This window comes from Hippoglossus hippoglossus, chromosome 16, assembly GCF_009819705.1.
Source record: "Hippoglossus hippoglossus isolate fHipHip1 chromosome 16, fHipHip1.pri, whole genome shotgun sequence".
NCBI lineage: Eukaryota > Metazoa > Chordata > Actinopteri > Pleuronectiformes > Pleuronectidae > Hippoglossus > Hippoglossus hippoglossus.
The window spans coordinates 13540487-13559739 of record NC_047166.1 but is presented as its reverse complement, the minus strand read 5'-3'; the positions used below and the strand labels follow the sequence as shown (position 1 = coordinate 13559739).

General features: G+C 44.7%; 1 protein-coding gene across 1 annotated transcript in view; it reads right to left on the bottom strand.

The window, feature by feature from the left end:
* Window positions 1–327: 327 nt before the first annotated feature.
* Window positions 328–19253, bottom strand: part of LOC117777505 (G patch domain-containing protein 8) — a 34704-nt gene continuing 15778 nt past the window's right edge. Inside the window, exons 2-4 of the mRNA XM_034612335.1 lie at window positions 11520–11657; window positions 6836–6966; window positions 328–5265 (exon numbers count right to left, since the gene is read on the bottom strand). Coding sequence (XP_034468226.1) covers window positions 1284–5265; window positions 6836–6966; window positions 11520–11657 — 4251 coding nt within the window. The 3' untranslated portion in view covers window positions 328–1283. The remainder of the gene's footprint in view (window positions 5266–6835; window positions 6967–11519; window positions 11658–19253) is intronic.

Below are 19253 nucleotides of genomic sequence, written 5' to 3'. Positions count from 1 at the left end.
TTTTCTGTTCATTGCTTTTTTTTTAATTGTGAACCACACCTCCTTTGGCTTCTAAATCTTCCAATCAAACAGCCCGATCCCTCTGCGGCGGCAATGCTCTAAATTCATAGACGTGCATCTTTTGACGAAGGGTCACACATGGACATTGCGTCATATCTGGGGATCATAGGAGCGAAAGGCTTGGATCCACCGCTCTACGATCTTATAAAGGACTCCAGGGAATTCTGTGCCTCTGCTTTGAGCAGTGGTAAACCGCAGAGTATTAATTCTTCATGCGGATTTTGTTGCAACATGTTGCACAATCGCCACAAATCACACAGAATAACAGAAACGCCTTAAAGCCCATTTGTTTTCAACCAAGGTTTAATGCAACAGACCAGTTCCATTCAACACTGTCTCAACAACTGATTCATTAAATGCTGCGTGAAAACAGACACATGTCACGCATGAATATGACAAGTTGCTGAAGTGTTTGTATCACTGACGCCACAGAGTGTGTAATAACCATTGAACTACCGCTAGAGGTTAAATTCACCCTTTATATTATTGTTTCCTGTGAATCTAAGGTCATTACTCACTGTCAGAATATTTACACTATAGAGACGAAACAGGTCTTTACATGTGTGAGATATGGAAATGAGCTGTTCTTAATGGTGCGTGTGTGTGTGTGTGTGTGTTTCAATCCGTTATTACCTCTATCTAACACACAAATACAATATACACCAAGGTTAAAACGACTGTACTGTGCCCGCCTCGCTCGCTGGAATGTTGTTTATGTTGGTTGAAAGTCACACTCAAACTCAGATAACCTGTATGAAATGGAGATAAGGTTGAGAGTATAACCACTTTCTCTTGCCCCCACACTTTCCCTGCCTGAGTGATACTTCAAAAGGCAGCCGGTCCGTCTGAGGTTCAGAAGGAAAGAGAGAGGATGACACGAGCCCGGCTTGTCTTAGAATAGCAGGTGCACCTTTCCCTTTATTCTGGGCCCGAATGAGAAATGTTTGAAAAAAGCAAAGGATCAAAGTCTGTATTCTCGCTGGCTGCTACAACACAGCAGAGGCTAAATGGAGAAACACATTTTCATTTGAAAACCGTCAATATTTGAGCGTATATGTGAGTAAGAGCTGGAGTTGATACAAGCACTGACATATCCCGGTTTCAAAAAGCTGGCTTTTGTCCGAACTTAAATGGCCTTCTCTCTCTCTCTCTCTCTCTCTTTCTCTCGCCAAGTCTGTGTTGCCGAGGAGGAGAAATAAACATGGCAGCCACTCTGTGAAAAATCATAACGCCTTCTGTTGAAACCTCACCGGCCACACTCTGTCCATGAAAGGCTGAGGGTTCAAGGGCTGCAGAGCTACTGGGGAGAGCTGAGAGAGCGGGGTCGCGTGGAAGGCGGCCGACTGAGGGAGGAGAGGGATGGGGTGATGGGACAGGAGGATGGAGGGAAACAGGGAGGAGATGGAGAAGGGGGAGAGGTGAAGCTGATGGGGGAGGGAGTGGTGAATCGGCGGAAGCGGGTGAGGGTGCATGGCAGGAGAAGGGGATGAGGCGGGCGAGGAGGAGGAGGAGGGGGGCAAGGATAGGGCTGCGTGCTGTAAAATGATGTGATGGAGGCTGGAGAGGGGGGGGGATGCTGGGAGAGGGGGGAGGCTGGGGAGTCTGAGAGCCATGGCCCGAGTGAAGTTCTCCTGTGGGGTCACGTGTGGGAGCAGGAGGCTGATCTGGAGGCCGTGTTGTGCTTGTGTTTGCATCGTGTCTGTGTGAATCGACTGGGTCTGAGGCTGTGGGGGGTTGTGCAAGGGTACCAGTGTGTATTGTTCCTCTGACGTCAAACGGTCGTCTGCCTGTGCGCTGTGTGTGTAGTTTGTCTCCGTGTGTGTATCCGCACTCTCCTGCGTCCGTTCCAGGACTTTCTGCATGTGCTCTCTCGCCTGCTCTTGCAGGAGGCGATATTTGTCCATCTCCTCAGCGGTAAAGCTGATTGGCTGTGCTGTCTCTCCACCTGTCTGTTTGTCATCGGTCCTAATCTGTGATGGACAGAGATTTGGCGTGCTGCTGGGGTTTGACTCAGCCACGTCAACAGGATGATTCTGCCTGACGACGACAGCTCCGGGACCCGCTCCAATTCGCTTTGCTTCCTCCTCCTCCTCTCCCGCCTTGTCCTGACTCTTCTCCAGCAGCCACTTTTTCCTCCTGGCCCTTCTCTGGATCGCAGGTAGCTTACCGATAAGAGGGAGAAGCAGCGTCCTGGTTTGTTTCTGTGGCAGAGACTTACTGGGGGATGGTCCTGGAAGAGTTGTGCCTGAGCTGCTGGTGGTGACAGGGGCTGAGGGTCTAAGGTCAGACTGTGAATTGGGCTCTTCTAGCTGTGAAGCAATTGTTTCACAAAGGTGCACGTTAAGGCCTGAAACTGTGGGAATAAGAGAGGATTTGAGGGGGGAGGAATGGGGGAGGGACGTGGAGGTAAGGCCAAATGAAGTGGACGTGGAGCTCCTCTGCTTCTTTGCCTCCTGAGGGGCTTCGGATGAGTTTCCTGCAGCTCCTGAAGACGTCCTGCTGGAGTTCACTGTCAGCCCGTCCGCTGTGTTTCCTGAGCAGGTGCTGCTCCTGCTCCACTCCCAGCTCAGCTCAGACATGCTGGTGCTGCTGCAGGGGCTGCAGGAGCGTGGGCTGTAACATCTGCTGGCCCGCGTGTTGATCACACTCTGGGGGCTGTACGTCTGCCTGCTTGTCCACCACTCAGGGCTGGAGAAGTGTCTGGAGCTTGAGTTTCTGGTGCCTGTACATCTCCACACGCAGCCCAGGCCGTCTCTGCTGTCTGCCGCCGCCCTGGAGCCGGATGTGGATGTGTGTGCCCCCCTGTCTTCCCAGCTGTCACTGCTGCCCCACGTCCATCTGTCCACACTGCATCTGTCCCAATCTACATCTTCGGTGCTAAGATGTCTGCTTCTCCTGGCCCAGCTGCTGGGACTGGGGCTAAACCTCACCACCTGATCCCTCTCTACTGCCCTGTTTCTTGATCTCAACCCGGTCCTTGACCTTCCCTCCTCGCTACCTCCAGGACAGTTTCCTCTCATCCACTCCCACTGCCCAGTATCTGACATCGGGCCTCTGTCTCTGCAGCCTGAATACCCTCCCACGTTCCGGCCCCTCTCCTCCCAGACCTCACGATGCCTCGAACTCTTCCTCATGCCATGAATGAATTTCCTGTCCTTGTGGGGGGGTTCTCTCTTTCTCGCCGGGCTGCTACCACAGCTGTTGTCAGGGTAACAGCAGTCAATGAAACTCCTGGGGTTGCTATGGTGACCCCTTTCCCAAAACAGCTTTGAGTTACATCCTGGTGAGAAAGAGTGTAAGGAGACGTGAGAGCGCCACGGAAAAGTCACAGCAACTCCGTCTCGCTTTCCCTCCCCCTCGGTGTCTCTGTCTGCTGAGTGTCTGCTGAGATGGGAGTAGGTACTGCAGTGCTGGGAGTCGATGCTGTGGCTCCTGTGAGGCCTCCTCTTCCTGACAGAGACAGACACTGGCTCAGCCTCACATCTCCCCAGCAGACAGCTGCTCCCTGCTCTCCTCACCCTCGTCTCCACGCTCTCCCTTTGCCTCCTCTTCTTCCCCCAGCTCCCTCCAGCTTTTCCCCTCCTGTCTCTGACGGTGGAGACCGTAGAGACAACACTCCTCACTTTGCACCTCGGTGATTGGCGCTTGTTTGAAGCTTTTTCCTTTTCACTCCTCTTCCTCTTTCCCAGCTTGTATTTCTTTGTGCTAGCTTTCCTCTTTTTGCGTGACACTTCTGAGACACCCACGAACGGCTGCGCAGCGCTGGCACACTCGCACGTTGCCTCACTCCCACACTCACACCTGGATGGGCTAATGCATATCCCCTGTGTGCCAGAATGGGTGACAGACTCTAATTTACAGCTCAGGGCTGTGATGGTTCTCTCCCCGATCCCTCTCGCACCCCCTAATCTGCTTCCCGGAGGATTCTGGGAGTTTGTGTCTGAGCTGTCACTATGGGCAGGGTCAAATGGATGGGAGGCTGCCCTCTCACAGGTATCCATACTTAGACTGCAGCTTTCCCTTCCTCGTCCTGTTTCGGATGATGAAAGGTGTTTTCTTAGGAACAGGTGTGCTTTCGTCTCCGCAGCGATATGTTGCTCCGTCTTGAAATTCTCCTCAGCTATTTTCTGTCCCGCTGCTCTCAGCTCACGTCTTGTCTGTCTTTGTAAACAGGAGTGAGCGTCTGATGTGAGAATAACTGACACACGGGGGTTTGATTCATCTGAGAGAGCACACAACCGATTCTGTTGTGACTCCTGCAGATCGTCTGTGAGTGGCTCTGGTCGTGGGGGGCTCAGGCAGAGTGGGTTGCAGCTGTAGGAAATGTGTGGTTGGGACTTGGTGAACTTCAGTAAAGTGACAGGCCATCTTACAGGAGTGGAGCCATCTCTCCCCAGCACACACACGTGCTGACTCTCCTCCCTCCCCGTCTCTGTTCCTGGCTTTCGCTCTGTCTCGCTGTCTGTGTGCTCGGTGTCCATGTGTGACCCTGCTAGCTCCCCGCCCCATGTGGTCACCTGGGTCTCTGATGGTGACGATAATGAATTGTGGCTCTGGTTATCAGGTGATTCCGTGGAAACAGGAGAGTGTTCTTTCACAAAGCCTGTATTTTCTGTCTCTTCCTCTTCTCCCACAGTCTCCCCAGGGATTAGCCCCATATCGCTTGGCCTAACACTGCTAGAGCCAGACTTACTGTGCTTCCTCTCCTCTGCTGCGCCAATCTCCCTGTCCATATCTTCCATTATTCCCTTTATCCTTTCTTTCATCTGCTCCCTCTTCTCTCGCTCCTCCTCCTCGAGGTCCGAGAAGACGGACGCAGAAGGCTCCAGCCTGGGTCCCCTGCGTGAGAAGCAGAAGGACACCCCAAGTCTGCCTCCCACTCTCTCCCGCCCAGGGAGAGGCAGCTGTGGATACAAGCCTGGGCAGGGCGGCGGGTTCACTGCATGAGGGTCTATGTTGGATTCCGGATGTGCGATTAGTGGGGACTCTGCTGGAGCAGTAACCAACGGTATTTGGCACAGAGATCGGCATGGATCTTCTCCCTGGAGACGAGCTGTCCTGGATTGCGCAGGACGGGGTCTCTGGGTGTGGTTGAAAGGTTGAGGTTTGTGGTCAGGGCTGTGGTGTCTTTGGTCCACGTCTCTATCTTGCGACTGGCACACAGCCCTGACTGTACTTCTCAGCCCGTAAGTCCTCCCCGGGACTCTGCAACAGGCGACAAGACAAATATACTATAGTTTAATTACAGTTCACTTCACTTTGTCTTGGTTCTGTTTGATTAACGGGAAATTTAAAACCCCTTAAAATCTAGTTTTTGCTGACCTCTAATGGTTTAATTGCAGTGATGTACAGGTATGCTCCAAGACCTTGTGACATCACTCTTGGGCGTGGTTACAGAAGCAACAATGCACACTTGCCAGTGGGTGAGAGGTTAAAAAAGACAAGGTCTTTCCTTGCCGAATGCCACGTTGCACTTCAAATTTAAAATCAGGTTGATGAATCCTAATTTAGCAAGGATAAGGGCCGAAAGAGTTTATGGTCGGTATTTAATAGGCAAATTGGGTGCCAGTTCTTTGTGAAGCCTTGAGTCACACTCAAAGGTAAGGCATTGGCTAATATACTCTCATTAAACTCATCATTAAAACAAGGTGCCAAGTGCTGAGAAAACGAGTTATAGAACTTAGAAGATAAACCATCTGTTCCAGGGGATTTGTTATCCTTCAAAAGTCCTATACAGTCACAGATTTCTGTTGGCGATAAAGGCTAATCACACAGATCTATTTCTGAGTCATTAAGTTGAGGAATATTCTGTAATTATTCATTTATTCCCCTTATCACCGTGGTTAGGGGATGTAGGAGGGGAGTTGGGGGAGTTGGGAGACACACAAGGTTATTCCAGGTAAATCATGGACAAGTCACTAGCCAAACACAGGGCTGACATAGAGACAAGGACATATTCATGCTCCCATTCACACCCAGGGCCAACTTTGAGTCACATATTAACCTAATGTGGACTATTTCAAAACCAGAACATTCTCGCAGTGAGGCAACAGTGCTTATCATTAACCATGAAAAAAAAACAGGGTATTGTCTTTAGATCACTCTGATATACATGATTTCTGACAGACAATTATTCCCATAAAAAGTGACGCAAAAGTTGGACAGAAGCTTTGTTTTAATTGTTAGTCATCTTTGCATTATGGTTTTCTAACGTAAAGAAACAAGAGCTTGGTTATTCTTACCAAAGTCTTCAAGACCAAAGGCTTGTTATCTAAGCTCTCATTCAAATTAATAATTTACATGTCATCCTGTCATCCATCTGTTAAAGAGTCAGGGGAATAAATTGAGCAGGTAATGGGAGCATTCAGGTTGATAATGACTGCTTTAGGTCGGTTTCATCTCCGAGCTTGTTTAATTCACTTTATTTACTTCTTCTTTCTTCTATTCATTTTTTCTCTTAACCTCCATACCGCTCTTACACATCCTCTACTCTGCAGGGTGTCAGCAAGAACGTGTCTTGTTATATTTACTTCACCTGTGGCCGATCTAGGCCAAGTGAGTGCTTTCACTTCTGTGGCTGCATCCATCAAATCTAAGAAATGTTGACTGGATGTGACATACTGTAACCCCTCTGGACTCCTGCCCTTGGTCTCATTACACACACACACACACACACACACACACACACACACACACACACACACACACACACACACACACACACACACACACACACACACTCACAGAGACACAAATACACACTCCTCCCACTCACCGCTGAGTTTCCTGTTGCAGCTGTGCAAGTTGGTGCAGGCGTCTGAGAGCCTTCTCCTGTTTGCGCTGGTCCTTCCATGATTTCGAGGCCACGTTGCGAGCAAACTCCCGATGCTTGAGGTCCTTCAGCCTCTGCAGGAAATGAAAATTAAGGGGGCATAGAGGGAGGGACAGAAAGGGTATGTGGTATGCAGGGGGTATATAGAGGAAGACGGGCGATGTGAGAGTGGGGCAAAGGGCAGAGGAGAGAGATTAGTTTTAGGAAGCATCTCTGCAGGCAGCTGTCTTTCAAACCAGATACATCAATCAGCAGCGTTTGCAGATGTTCTCCTCCAACGCTCATGTCCAATTAAGTCCATTCAGTCTAGGAGAAAGCATTTTTCCTCCAACACACAGCTTGAGAGCAAATACAACCCAACTGCTGAATAGTAGATTACCGACACAGTTAAGATGAGTCGTATGATTGATTTAATGATGATGATGCTCTTTTCGAGGCTGTTGGACTGACATTTTTCTAATTGCATGGCCTTCTTCCAGTGGCACGCCACATACATTTCTCAAATGCTTAACCCTTAATCCATCATCACAGCTCCAGAGAGTCTCTGATCCAATGATATCTGCCTTTTAGCTGGAGAGTAGCAAAGGCTTTGGTTTGCTGATGCTGAAAGGACACATCACCGAACACAAGGCACGGCCGCTGATCGCTGGCAAAATCGTACAAAGGCTATAGATTTCAGCTGGAGAAATGCTGGACTATTGTGTGTGTGTGTGTGTGTGTGTGTGTGTGTGTGTGTGTGTGTGTGTGTGTGTGTGTGTGTGTGTGTGTGTGTGTAGCTGACATACACAAATGCAAAAAAAAAGAACCTTGACACAGAGTGATTTCTTCCAGCACATTGGTAGGTCTTCACTTGCATTTAAGTGTAGAAAAAGTAACAATTAGCTCTGTTTGGTGTCTATGTTGTGTGTGTGTGTGTGTGTGTGTGTGTGTGTGCTTGTGCATGTATTTGTGTGAACCATGTGTCTATAGGTGTGCAAGTCCTCTAAGGAAAACAATGATTCATGCCTCTCTCTCTGGTTTCCTTTTCTGACACACTTTAATCCCTCCTTTATCCATGCTTGGCAGGTGTGTGTGCGTGTGTGTGTGTTTGTGTGTGTGTGTGTGTGTGTGTGTGTGTATGTGTGTTGGTGCGTTGCTATTTGTCTGTGTGTCTGCATGAGTCTGAAAGCTGAGGAAGGACTCAGGAGTTAGCGGCAGTATTGTGCACCACCATCCCACCTATCTTCTGTCTTATTCTCTTCTCGCTTCACAGTATATTTGAGCTACCTCCGTGTGCAATCCACCCATGGCTTATGAATTCAGGAAATGTTGTTTATTTTATATATTTGAGAACTTATCCTGTAGTATAAGTTGCAACAGGATTACACCTCTCTCACTTTTAGATTATGTTACGCTATTATCCACCCATACAGTATCACACTCACATATGCACACATCAGATTAGCCCCTCAGACATCAGATTTATTTATACGCTCACTCTCATTCACACCCAGATCTTATGCAGGGGCTGACAGTCGTCAGGTTAATCTCAGCTGAGTCTTACACAAGCGGGTGTCTTTTTACATGATCACTCGATGCTTAACATCCCACTGTCAGCTCACTGGAGACAGCATTAAATATGTGCCAATGGAGCAGCACTTGTGGGTTTGTATCCCTTAAACGTACACGTCTTAAAGTGTAGAGCTTTTGCATTGTAGATGTGTGTGATCATGTAGGGAAATCGGGGTGTATTTGTTCGGGCGCGGTGAGGAGCTTGGAGAGGCTTTGATGCCAAACTCATTCGATGGGAAATATTAATCATGTTCAAGCAGAGAGGCATACATAATAAACTGCTGCGGCCAGAGCCAGGAAAGGGGTGGAGGAAGAAAAGATCAGAGTCGTACTAATGTAGCTGTCCATGGCAATGACTGAGAGCAAGAGCAGTGTATAATAGTTGGAATTTATGAAGATGAATACGTCTCCTTCCTCTTGCATTTGCACTCTGCCGGGTTATTGTTCTCTCTTAAAAACAGGTCCCACTGCAGGCAAACCTGTGGCTATATTTAGAGCCAAACAAAACTATAGCACACAGAACCGTTTTTCAGTGAGCACACAGGGCAGAGATATTTCAGTTGCACACTTTAAAGCGGATGCTTTTGTCTTCAAAGATGATGTCATGTCCCCAACAGCGGGAAGCGATATTACTCCTTCTCTCCAACATGCCAGTCTCGCTGTGTGCTGTGAAGCTCAATCCGTCTGTCAAAGCCGCGATCAATATTCCTTTAGATGTGTTAAGGAGCGCTCAGGCTGAGGCAGCTATGAATGACACAGAGTTGATTGCTCTTTTATTTAAAAGGGAGTGTGATTCTCTTGTAATGAGCAATTTCTGTAATCAGCTGTAAATGCTGATAAAGCCTTTATTCAGACATGTTTATCCCCGAATCGATGACGAGGAAAGGAGACAGAGCAAACGCATTCAGCTTCCGTTCCCCAAAGCCAATACTCCTGCAGGGAAGCTGTCTTCAGCTAGAATTTCATCTGTTGTCTGCTTGGTAGGCAGTGTGTGCATGTGTGCCTCTGTGTGTGTGTGTGTGTGTGTGTGTGTGTGTGTGTGTGTGTGTGTGTGTGTGTGTGTGTGTGTGTGTGTGTGTGTGTGTGTGTGTGTGTGTGTGTGTGTGTCTACTGTGCCAGTGGCTACTGTCAGCTCAGTGCCTCATGCAGCTCGTTTCATGTGCCCGCCGCTGGCTAAAACAAAGCATTAACATTGGCCCGCAGTTGCTTCAATTCATTTTCAAAGAACAATGACAGAGGAGGAACAGTCTTACTTAATGTTTATTTCATGTTGCACAGTGTGGGCGTTCAGAAGTGGGAAGCGGCTTGGCTTGGTTGAGAGATTGCCTGCATTTGAGGACTGAGTGTGCACATGGGTAAAGTGTACGTCTGTATGGTTTTGTACGAGTGTATGTCTTGGCATGCCAACAGATAGCTGTAGGAGAATGTGCTATCAGCAGAACCTTCAGCTTGTTAGTCCAGAGAGGAGGTTGTGTATGAAAATGGATGTGAGACACGGGGGAAAACCTGCTCCCGGGCCTTTTCCTAATGGTCCATTGGCCTCATCCTGTCCAAACCAGAAGAACAGAATCATACTTGAGCTATGACTAATAGCTCCATGTTTTATTTGGTACAGAATATTTATTTTTAGGAAGAACAAATAAAGAATAATTTGAATTTCCTTTTAATATAGTCATGTACCAGATACATACAAATCAACTGCTCTTAGTAATGAAAAAAATTGAATAAGAATTATATATATACTGTATATATAAATTAATTTGGAAGATTAAGTGATACTTAAATACTGTTTGCATTATAATTTTATTTCTTTTGATTCATTCTGGTTGTTTTGATTACTCTTTATGTGCTGCTCTTTTTGTTGAAGTAAAAGACAAGCCAGTGTAAAAGTGAAAAAGGCCAATCTCCAGTGTCATTACAGGTGGAAACATGCAGCTGAAGTGGATGAGTTTCACTTGGATAAAGTTAATGCCCTTCAGCTGAGTTTCAGGGTCCTAAGCTTTCACAAGACTGCATTCTGGCAGAGACGGTGTTATTCAGAAGTGTTGCCCTTTCAGAAAGAGAATTGTCTTGTTCCTGCTGCGGTGCTGCTAGAACCCAACGAACTAAAACTCTCTGCAATTGCATTCTTTGCAAACACTGAGCTCTTCTCTACATTGCATTTCGCTACAGGACATTTGAATATGCTGGTGAGTTTGCGAAACCCATTCCTGCATTTGGCAAGAGGTTTCAGGAACGTGATGAGTAAACTAAATGAGCTGAATATATTTGCCAAGCCGTTCGATGTGGAACCAGCTGATGTTCCTGACAACTTACAACTTCAAGCAATTGAGCTGCAAAGTGATCGGAGAGGTCAAAGTCACAGCGGGTAAAACAAATCTGCCTCTGGTGGCGCTCTACAGATTGTGTATGTCCTGAGGATTTTACCATTCTGAGAAGTCATACACTACAATCATCTCTGTTTGTGCTACTGTCAAAACAGACTCTCATCACCAATAGAAGCATCATCATCATCACTTCCATCTGACATCAGATACCTCGAGAAAGAGAAAACAGTGCCTGACATCACATTAGAGGCATTAGTGTGTTGTATATGTTTCTCAGTAAATTAGTATAGCTCTTAAGGGATGTTTTGCACTGATTACTATTTTTACACATCCAGCAGTGGGGGCTGTGGGACCCAAATGGCCCCATGACAATGAAACAAAAAGTTCAATATTTACTACAGTATGTCTATATGTAGTTCCTCTAATTTCATGCTTGATTTTGTACTGCATCTTTTCTAATTTGTTTAAATGAAAATATAAAAAGTATAATTCTTTTGTGTGTGTGTTACTGCTTGAAGTTTTTCACCTCTCTGTGTGTGTGTGTGCTTGTACAAGATGATGCAGTTGTCACACTCCTTCTCTTACCTGCCGGGAAACTGTACCCAGTGGGTGGATTGACATGGAAATGTAATGTCGATTTCCATCAACACACTTAACGTTAACACATCCAAATTCAGAGGCAAGAGATCATAAAAAATAAAAAAAGACTGCTTGTGTGTCTGTTCGTGTGCGTTACAAAGCACGCGTACCTGTTTGTGTGCATGGTCGTAGGAGTTGATGTGGTTGTCAAACTCCTGGTGTCTGAGGTACTGCTTGTCACACAGCTCACAATAGAAAAGAGACTTCAAATCCTCCAATGAGCAGCCCAAAGCCCCCTCTGCACGCTCCTGAGGAGAGAGAGAAAGAGACCGGTGAGAGTGTTGGAGGGATCAGGGAAGAAAAACGAGAGAGAGAGAGTCGAGATTGATGCATAAACAGACAGAGACATAAAGGGGGAGAGGGGCAGAGATAGAGACCATGCAGGAAGACTTGCGGGGGGGAAGGGTTGTCAAAAGAATGGCAGATTGTTAGCCATTTAGAGCAAATCTGCATCCAAGAGACATCAGCAGTAATAGCCTCTACATGTGCTCTGCATAAAACATAAAACGTCTTCCCATTAAAATACACTGCCTGTGCTGCTGCTGCTGCGGCGGCGGCTGCTGCCGGTTGGACAAAGGCACTGACGACCTGTGCTCATAGCAATTTGAGCCTGGGGACACATTTAACACAACCACCATAATAGAAACCTGTGCTTGTACTATGGTGGCAAATAGTCCGAGTCTGACTACAGAGGAAGAGGCAGTTGTGGCTGACAGACAGAAAAACATCTCAAATGCACAAAACAGATTATTGTCCGTAACAAATGACGTTGAAAACCTTTTTTTCTAAATAGGCTATTTCATTGCACTGTTTTCCTGCACATGAGGGCTGCTTATTGCTTAAAATGGTTTATTGTTGCCATTATTATTATTGCTTTGTTGGTGCGATGACATTTTAATAAAGCCATTTAGTTTTCACATTTGAAAGCAGCTGTAAATGACACATATAAATCAGCATAAATAGCACATGGACAGATATATGAGGGGCCATCAGGGACTTTAGAATGATGCACACAACATATATGTGAAACCAAAATAGTTCACACTACACTAAAAAAACCTCCTACACATATAAGTGAAACGCTTTTACAAACACAACTGAAAACGTCTTGCGAACAAATATGGCTTCCATAATTTGGGTAAACTTTACAGCTTGAGTAGTCTTAGTTGTAAATTGCCTACATTTGCACATTTGTCAAATTGAGGAGTAACCTTATGATGTTAGCTGAAGTTGCTGTGTGTGTCCTGAGGAAATAATCCTGCTGCAAATATATCACATATATATATATATAAATAAATATATATCGTCTCAAAGGGCTGTTTGGAAAACCAAACCAACCAAGTGGTTTCAACTGAAATCCTCTTGCCCATAAAGTAGCATTTCAGCTGTGTACATGAGCACATTTTATTATTAGAGTGAAAGCTTTTTCAGTAGAACGTGTGTGTGACAGTGTTTTAGTCATGTGGGATGTTTTCAATATAGTATGTGAATGAGATAGATTTCATATGTGTATCGGGTTAGGGTTAGGGTTAATTCTGAATTATGTCCCCGAAGGCCCCTCATACAGACACACATGCACATACACTGCACAAATGGCACATGGACCTCAGTGGATAAGTCCCTTGTCTGCATGCTCACATCAGCCAGAGGGCTTTTTCTGTTCTGAGGACAAGTACAGTGTTGTGTACAATAGCTTTGTGCGCGTGTACATACGTGTGTGTGTGTGTGTTCAAGTGTGTGTGTGTGTGTGTGTGTGTGTGTGTGTGTGTGTGTGTGTGTGTGTGTGTGACTCCATGCCATGCTCTGCTTCAGAATGTAATTTCCCTCAGGCTAGGGGCTGCCAATAAACACTATTGAATTCTGTTCTACACTGACATGATGGGAATTTAATTTGAGGTTGTCACTTCTTTCTCTCCTTCTCTGCTTCTTTCTTTCCGTCCGTCCATCCACTTCTCTTTCTCCCTCTCCTTACCCGCTCTTTTTTTTTTGTCCCCTTCCGTTTTCTCTCCTCTAACTCACTCTTTTTCTCCTTTCCTTTATTTCCCCTTGTACCCCCCCTCTATTTGCCTTTTCCTCTCTTTCTGGCTTGTTCGTTTTCTGTTTGGTGAGCCCTGGGTCATGCAGTGACAGAGTCTATTGGCCCCAATTTGCTTCAGTAATATGCCTGCACACAGGAACAGAGGTGAGCGGGAAAAAAGAGAGGGAGGATAGCAATGCAGGGAAAAGGAGGAATGACCCCTGTCTGCCCTCACAGACATACTCACATACACCAACCACCCACCATCCAACCACACACACACCCTCAAACACCTTAGCACAGCTATTACCAAACAATCCCTGTACATGCCATCAGTTCACACATACTATACCAATGATGCTTTAAACTGCACACACACACACACACACACACACACACACACACACACACACACACACACACACACACACACACACACACACACACACACACACACACACACACACACACAAATGTTTGTACTTCTATCTTACTGAGGACACTCATTGGCATAATTCCCTAGCCCCTTACCCTAACCTTAACCCTTAACCCTTACAACTAAATCCTAACCCTAACTCTAACCCTTAACCTGCCCTAAAACTATTTCTAAACCCAACCCTGAAACCAGGTCTTAACCTCCAAACAGTCCATGTAAGATGGGTCAGAAAGTGAGGACCGGCCAAAATGTCCTCACTTTCCCAAAATGTCCTCAATCCATAGGTTGTAGGCTCAAACTGGTCCTCACAAAGTAAGCTGTACAAGTTCACACACACACACTGGGTCAAGAGTAAGGGAAGGTGAAGGAACGATAGAAATCTCCCATACTTAAATCAACAGAAAGGTAACTAACATACATTGATCGTATTTGTGTGTGTGTGTGTTGATCGATCTGCCTCGCAGGCTTAAGTCACGACCAGGAAATGATCCAATCACCCAGAGCGGCCTACCTTTGAGTGCTGCTTGGTTGAGGAGATTGAAATAATGAATGCTGTGTATTTGTCAACCTTTGCGCTCATGCACGGTTACAAAGGAGCTGTGCATGTGTTCATATACTCATTAATATGTGTGTACATGTGAGCTTGTGTATATTTTTGTGTGCACTCGCCTTTGTACTCCCTAACCCTTTCTTCTCACCTCCCCGCTTTCTGTCAGGGTAATTATTTTGAACAGTGAAATATATATATATATGAAATAGGAATATATATATAGAGAGAGAGAGTATAAATATATAGAAAGAGGAATGTACAGGAAAGAACAGGCATGCATGCTTCAAAGCAGAAATGAGTGCTTACAAGCATTTGTTTGTGTATGTGTGTGTGACGGGGGGGGGGGGGTATTACTCATGTTGTGGTCACATTAGGGGGCCTTGGACATCTTATTGGAAGTAAGTCTCCCCAATGTACTTCATCAATCTTTTTAGGGTAAAAACATAGGTTTAGGTTGAGCTTAGGTTAAGCATCGGGGTTCGGTAAGTAGTAGTTCTGGTTAAGGTTAGAGTAAATCTCAGGCAACTTGAAATGCAATGTCTTCAGAAGGCAGGGAGGGACGGCTGTGTGTGTGTGTGTGTGTGTGTGTGTGTGTGTGTGTGTGTGTGTGTGTGTGTGTGTGTGTGTGTGTGTGTGTGTGTGTGTGTGTGTGTGTGTGTGTGTTTGTTTGTGTGTATACCTGTATTTGTTACTGCTCTTATCTCTTTTATTACCTCTAGGGAGGAGATATCTTTAGGATTCCAGTGTTTGGGCTTTTCCAGCACACACACTGGCATTGTCAGGACCAGTAGACCTCAAAACTACTAAAACTTAATTTTTCAGGGCCTGGTTAACGTTTGTGGTAAGATGTGACTTGTGCTTAGGTCATGGTGAGGTCTATGCATGAATTGGCCATGGTGAAGGTTAGGGATAATGCTTTGGTGAGGCTATCGACTTTTAATGGACGCCCAAAGTCCTAATAAGAATAGCTGCTCAAATCTCTGTGTGTGTGTGTGTGTGTGTGTGTGTGTCAGGCTTTTTTTAAATGTCAGATGCATCCTTTCCCCCTTTTCTTGCAGAATACAAAAAAACCCTATGATACCCATATATGCTTTAAATGAAAACACCTCAAATGATTCCTACTAACCAATAAGCACAGACATGCATCTTCACATTCAGCACACCCACACAAACACACACATTTATGCATGCACAATCACGTCCTGTCAACCTGATATACCAGGGCTAAATTAATCTAGACCTCAATTTACCTCGGGAGCATAAATCTGTTTGCAGGAAATAAGCACAACTGAAATGCGCAGACCCGAATGGACACTGATTGTTTGCATCATTATGCGTGTGTGTGATTGTGGACGGCTGTGAATATGTTCCTATGCCCCCCCCCCCCCCCCCCCCTTCACTTATCCTCATTTTGTGGGAGAAGTGCGACGTTATCTCTCTTCATAGCTGAAATTATGCCACAAGTAAGAGTCATTATGGACCATAACTGGAGTTTCAGACACAAATTCATGTCATTTTATGTGTTGAGCTACTGCGGAAATGAACAGGTCACACTAAAAATGTTTTACACACGCGGTCAATCAGTGCTCGGGAATGTGTGTACTGCGAAATACTGATATATTTAATATATTCATGAAAAACCTCTTCAGAAAGAAAAGATCCCTTGAGGAACCTCTGGGAGTTGAGCAGATTGAAACTGTGGCAGCACCTTTCTGATGCAATCGCACTGTCATTGCCCAATAAAACATGTGCTTGTTCGAATGAATTTACAGCAAACTAAATAAAAAAAAAAAAATACTCTTTAGTTGTAAGGACAGACTAATGTAGAAGTTTTTGAAACTGCTGATCTGAAGAAGAAATCAGGTGACTCTTACATAATATGCTTCTCTGCTATAAAAACTCGTATTACTCACTTGACAGTGAGTTGAAATGCAGGTGCAGCCCTGACAAAAGAAAGCAATATCACGCAATCAACAGAATAATTTGCACTTTCCTAAAAAAGGATAGAAACCCCAGTGCCGTTCAAGGTCTATTATCAAATTGAAGTGGTTATGAAATATAAAATACAAAAGCAAATATCAGAGAAAATAATGTGAATGAAGGCCTTCAATGCCTAGAGTGAAAAACAGAGTGAAAAACAGAGTGAAAAACAGAGTGAAAAACAGAGTGAGACGTCTTGCTGTAATTTGCAATCTACAAGTGACTTGTACATGTTTAATATATGTTTAGTATATTTGTGTATCGTTTGTTTAGATGTATTCAATTACATTAAATAAAGAATTAAAATTGTGTTCAACCACTTATTGCACTTGTATGAGCTAAAATGTTTCACTTGTCTCACTGGTCACTTTCCCATCGCTTGTAATTAAATATTGAACAGCATTTTCATGGATGGCTGCACTGAGAGCGCGCGTGTGAAGTCGCAAAAACCCCCCCCCCTCATTTTGAGAGTTGTTTTTTTTTGCCTCTTCATTTTGATATATTTCCTGGTAAATTTGATCGTCTGGATGGGACCCAATGTGGGGAGAGATCATTAAAACTGTATGCTGCAACAAATGGGATGTCAGGGTGGAAGAGAAAGGTAGTATCTGTCGGAGGGAACGGAGAGGCAGAGAGAAAAAAAAGCTTATTTATGCCTACTACAGGATAAGATAACCCCTCTGTGAACTGATTCTGGTATAAAAATGCTGTTCATGACTTTTTATTTATTAAGTAGGTGTAGAGAAAGAGATAAATTAGCTTTTGCACTTAAGTATGTTTCCTTTTCTTCCTCCCCCGTGTCTTTCTGTTCGCTTGTATCAATATGAGCGTATAAATGAATGTGACTGGCTTTGCATAAGCAAGTGGTGAGTGTATGAGAAGCATTTGAAGGGGAGCGTGAATTTGTGCCTCCTCAGACTGTCGTGTTAGACATACTGAGATTGCGACTTGATCAGATGTGATAATTGTTAACAGCGTTATAACTGCAATCTCATTCAGTGTGGAAATTCTAAAACATATCCAGACTAGCAAAAGAAACACTCAGCGTGGGTTAATAAATCCATGACGAGTGAGAGACTGAGCCCGGCAGCAACACCACTAGTGGTAAGAGATTCTCTCTGTTCAAATACACTCAATTGAAGTGAACTCCTCTTTCAGGGGGTGGCAAAAAAATGAATATATAAGTAATAACTTAATGAATATGTCTGGCTGTGAGAGAAATATTGTTACAATTGCAGAGCTGATACAAACACGGGCCATACCAGGTTACATGCCAATTAGCAATGTGTATCTTTGGGAGCCCCATACATTATAGAGCTGTATCTACAGTATATATCTGTTATATCGCTGTCCGTAAGTTCCTTCTTTCATCTGCACATTGTGGAGAATTACTATCATATTCAATACTTTTTATTTCCAGGTCTTTTATTTGACTCATATTGGTATGAAACCTGATTATTGACAAAAACTGGTGAGTGAGGGATCTATTTATAATTCACATTATGCATATCTTGCATTTGCATTCCCTTTTTATGTTATATAATTAATGGAGAAATGTAGAATGATATGTTACATTTTTGAATGGATCTCAAGGTGTTTCTTAGCTGCCTTCCATAAAGCAACATTAATATCAAGGCCCTATTTGTATATAGATATTACAGTAATTGTTTTGGATAATTACTATGGTATCTAATGAATGAAGTATTAATTCTGCTTTGCCAGAAAAGAAGAGAAGAGAAGAGACAGGGACACATGTGGATAAGAGACGTGTGAATTCAGAGAACGTCTAATTGCTACTTTGCCTTGTGAGAACAATTCAATAAACAATTCATAACTGTTTATCAAGCCCAATTAAGCCTTTAATTATCTCCAGCTATAATTATCACCCTAACTTGGTCACTGAAATGACTAGAAACAATTTAATTTGTGGCAAAAAATGTACCTCCTGATTTGTCCTTCTCTTTCACTCTATATATTTATTTACCATTCACCATCCACTATTTCTCCTCTGCCTGTGTCCAACGTGCCCCTGTGATCCTCTCCTTCGTATCAGACACACGTGCATTGACACACGCACGAGTGGAGCAAGCGCGGCTGTGTAGTAAGATACCTGACCATTCTGCCGTAGCTAATGACAGCTCACCTGAGGGCTAAGTCGCTTGTTGCTGTAATGACCTGATCTTGGCTTTAAACCCAGTTGTGCACATGCGCACATACCACAGACTCGGTCCCTTTATGAAACCACATTTAAATTGACCAAATCCGTATTATTAATTGGATCCGCATCAAATTGCTCACTAATTAAATATCAGTCCCCATAAACATGCCTGTTCCATGAATTATTCTCAGAAATCAAAGAAAATGTTGAAAAAAACGGCAACGTCACAATGTTAAAGAAAGTGAAAAAATGCTCCTGGATCCGCCTCCTGATCCAGATCCCCACTAACATGATATGGATTCTTCCAGATACTGCAACATTCCACCAAGGTTCGTGAAAACCAGTTCAGTAGTTTTTGCGGAAACATGAACACTTGAACAATCATCCGTGTAAAAACAACTAAACTAAAATGCCAGAAACCATCTTTGAAAAAAAAATTGTTGATATGTACAGGGGCAGGGTTTATAACCTATATTGGAGTCAGCCACCAGGGGGCAATTGGGACGCTTTTTGCTTCACTTTTGTGGAGCCATCATGTCGTCCATCTTTATATGCAGTCTACGGCACATAGACAGTCTGCCAAACAGGATATCTGTGTGTTAATGAGCTGATATTTGCAGACCTAACCCATCTCCCTTGACTCCCCTTAACGTGCCTCCATGGCCAGTGCCCACCCATTAAATCATCTGATGTGTGTGTGTGT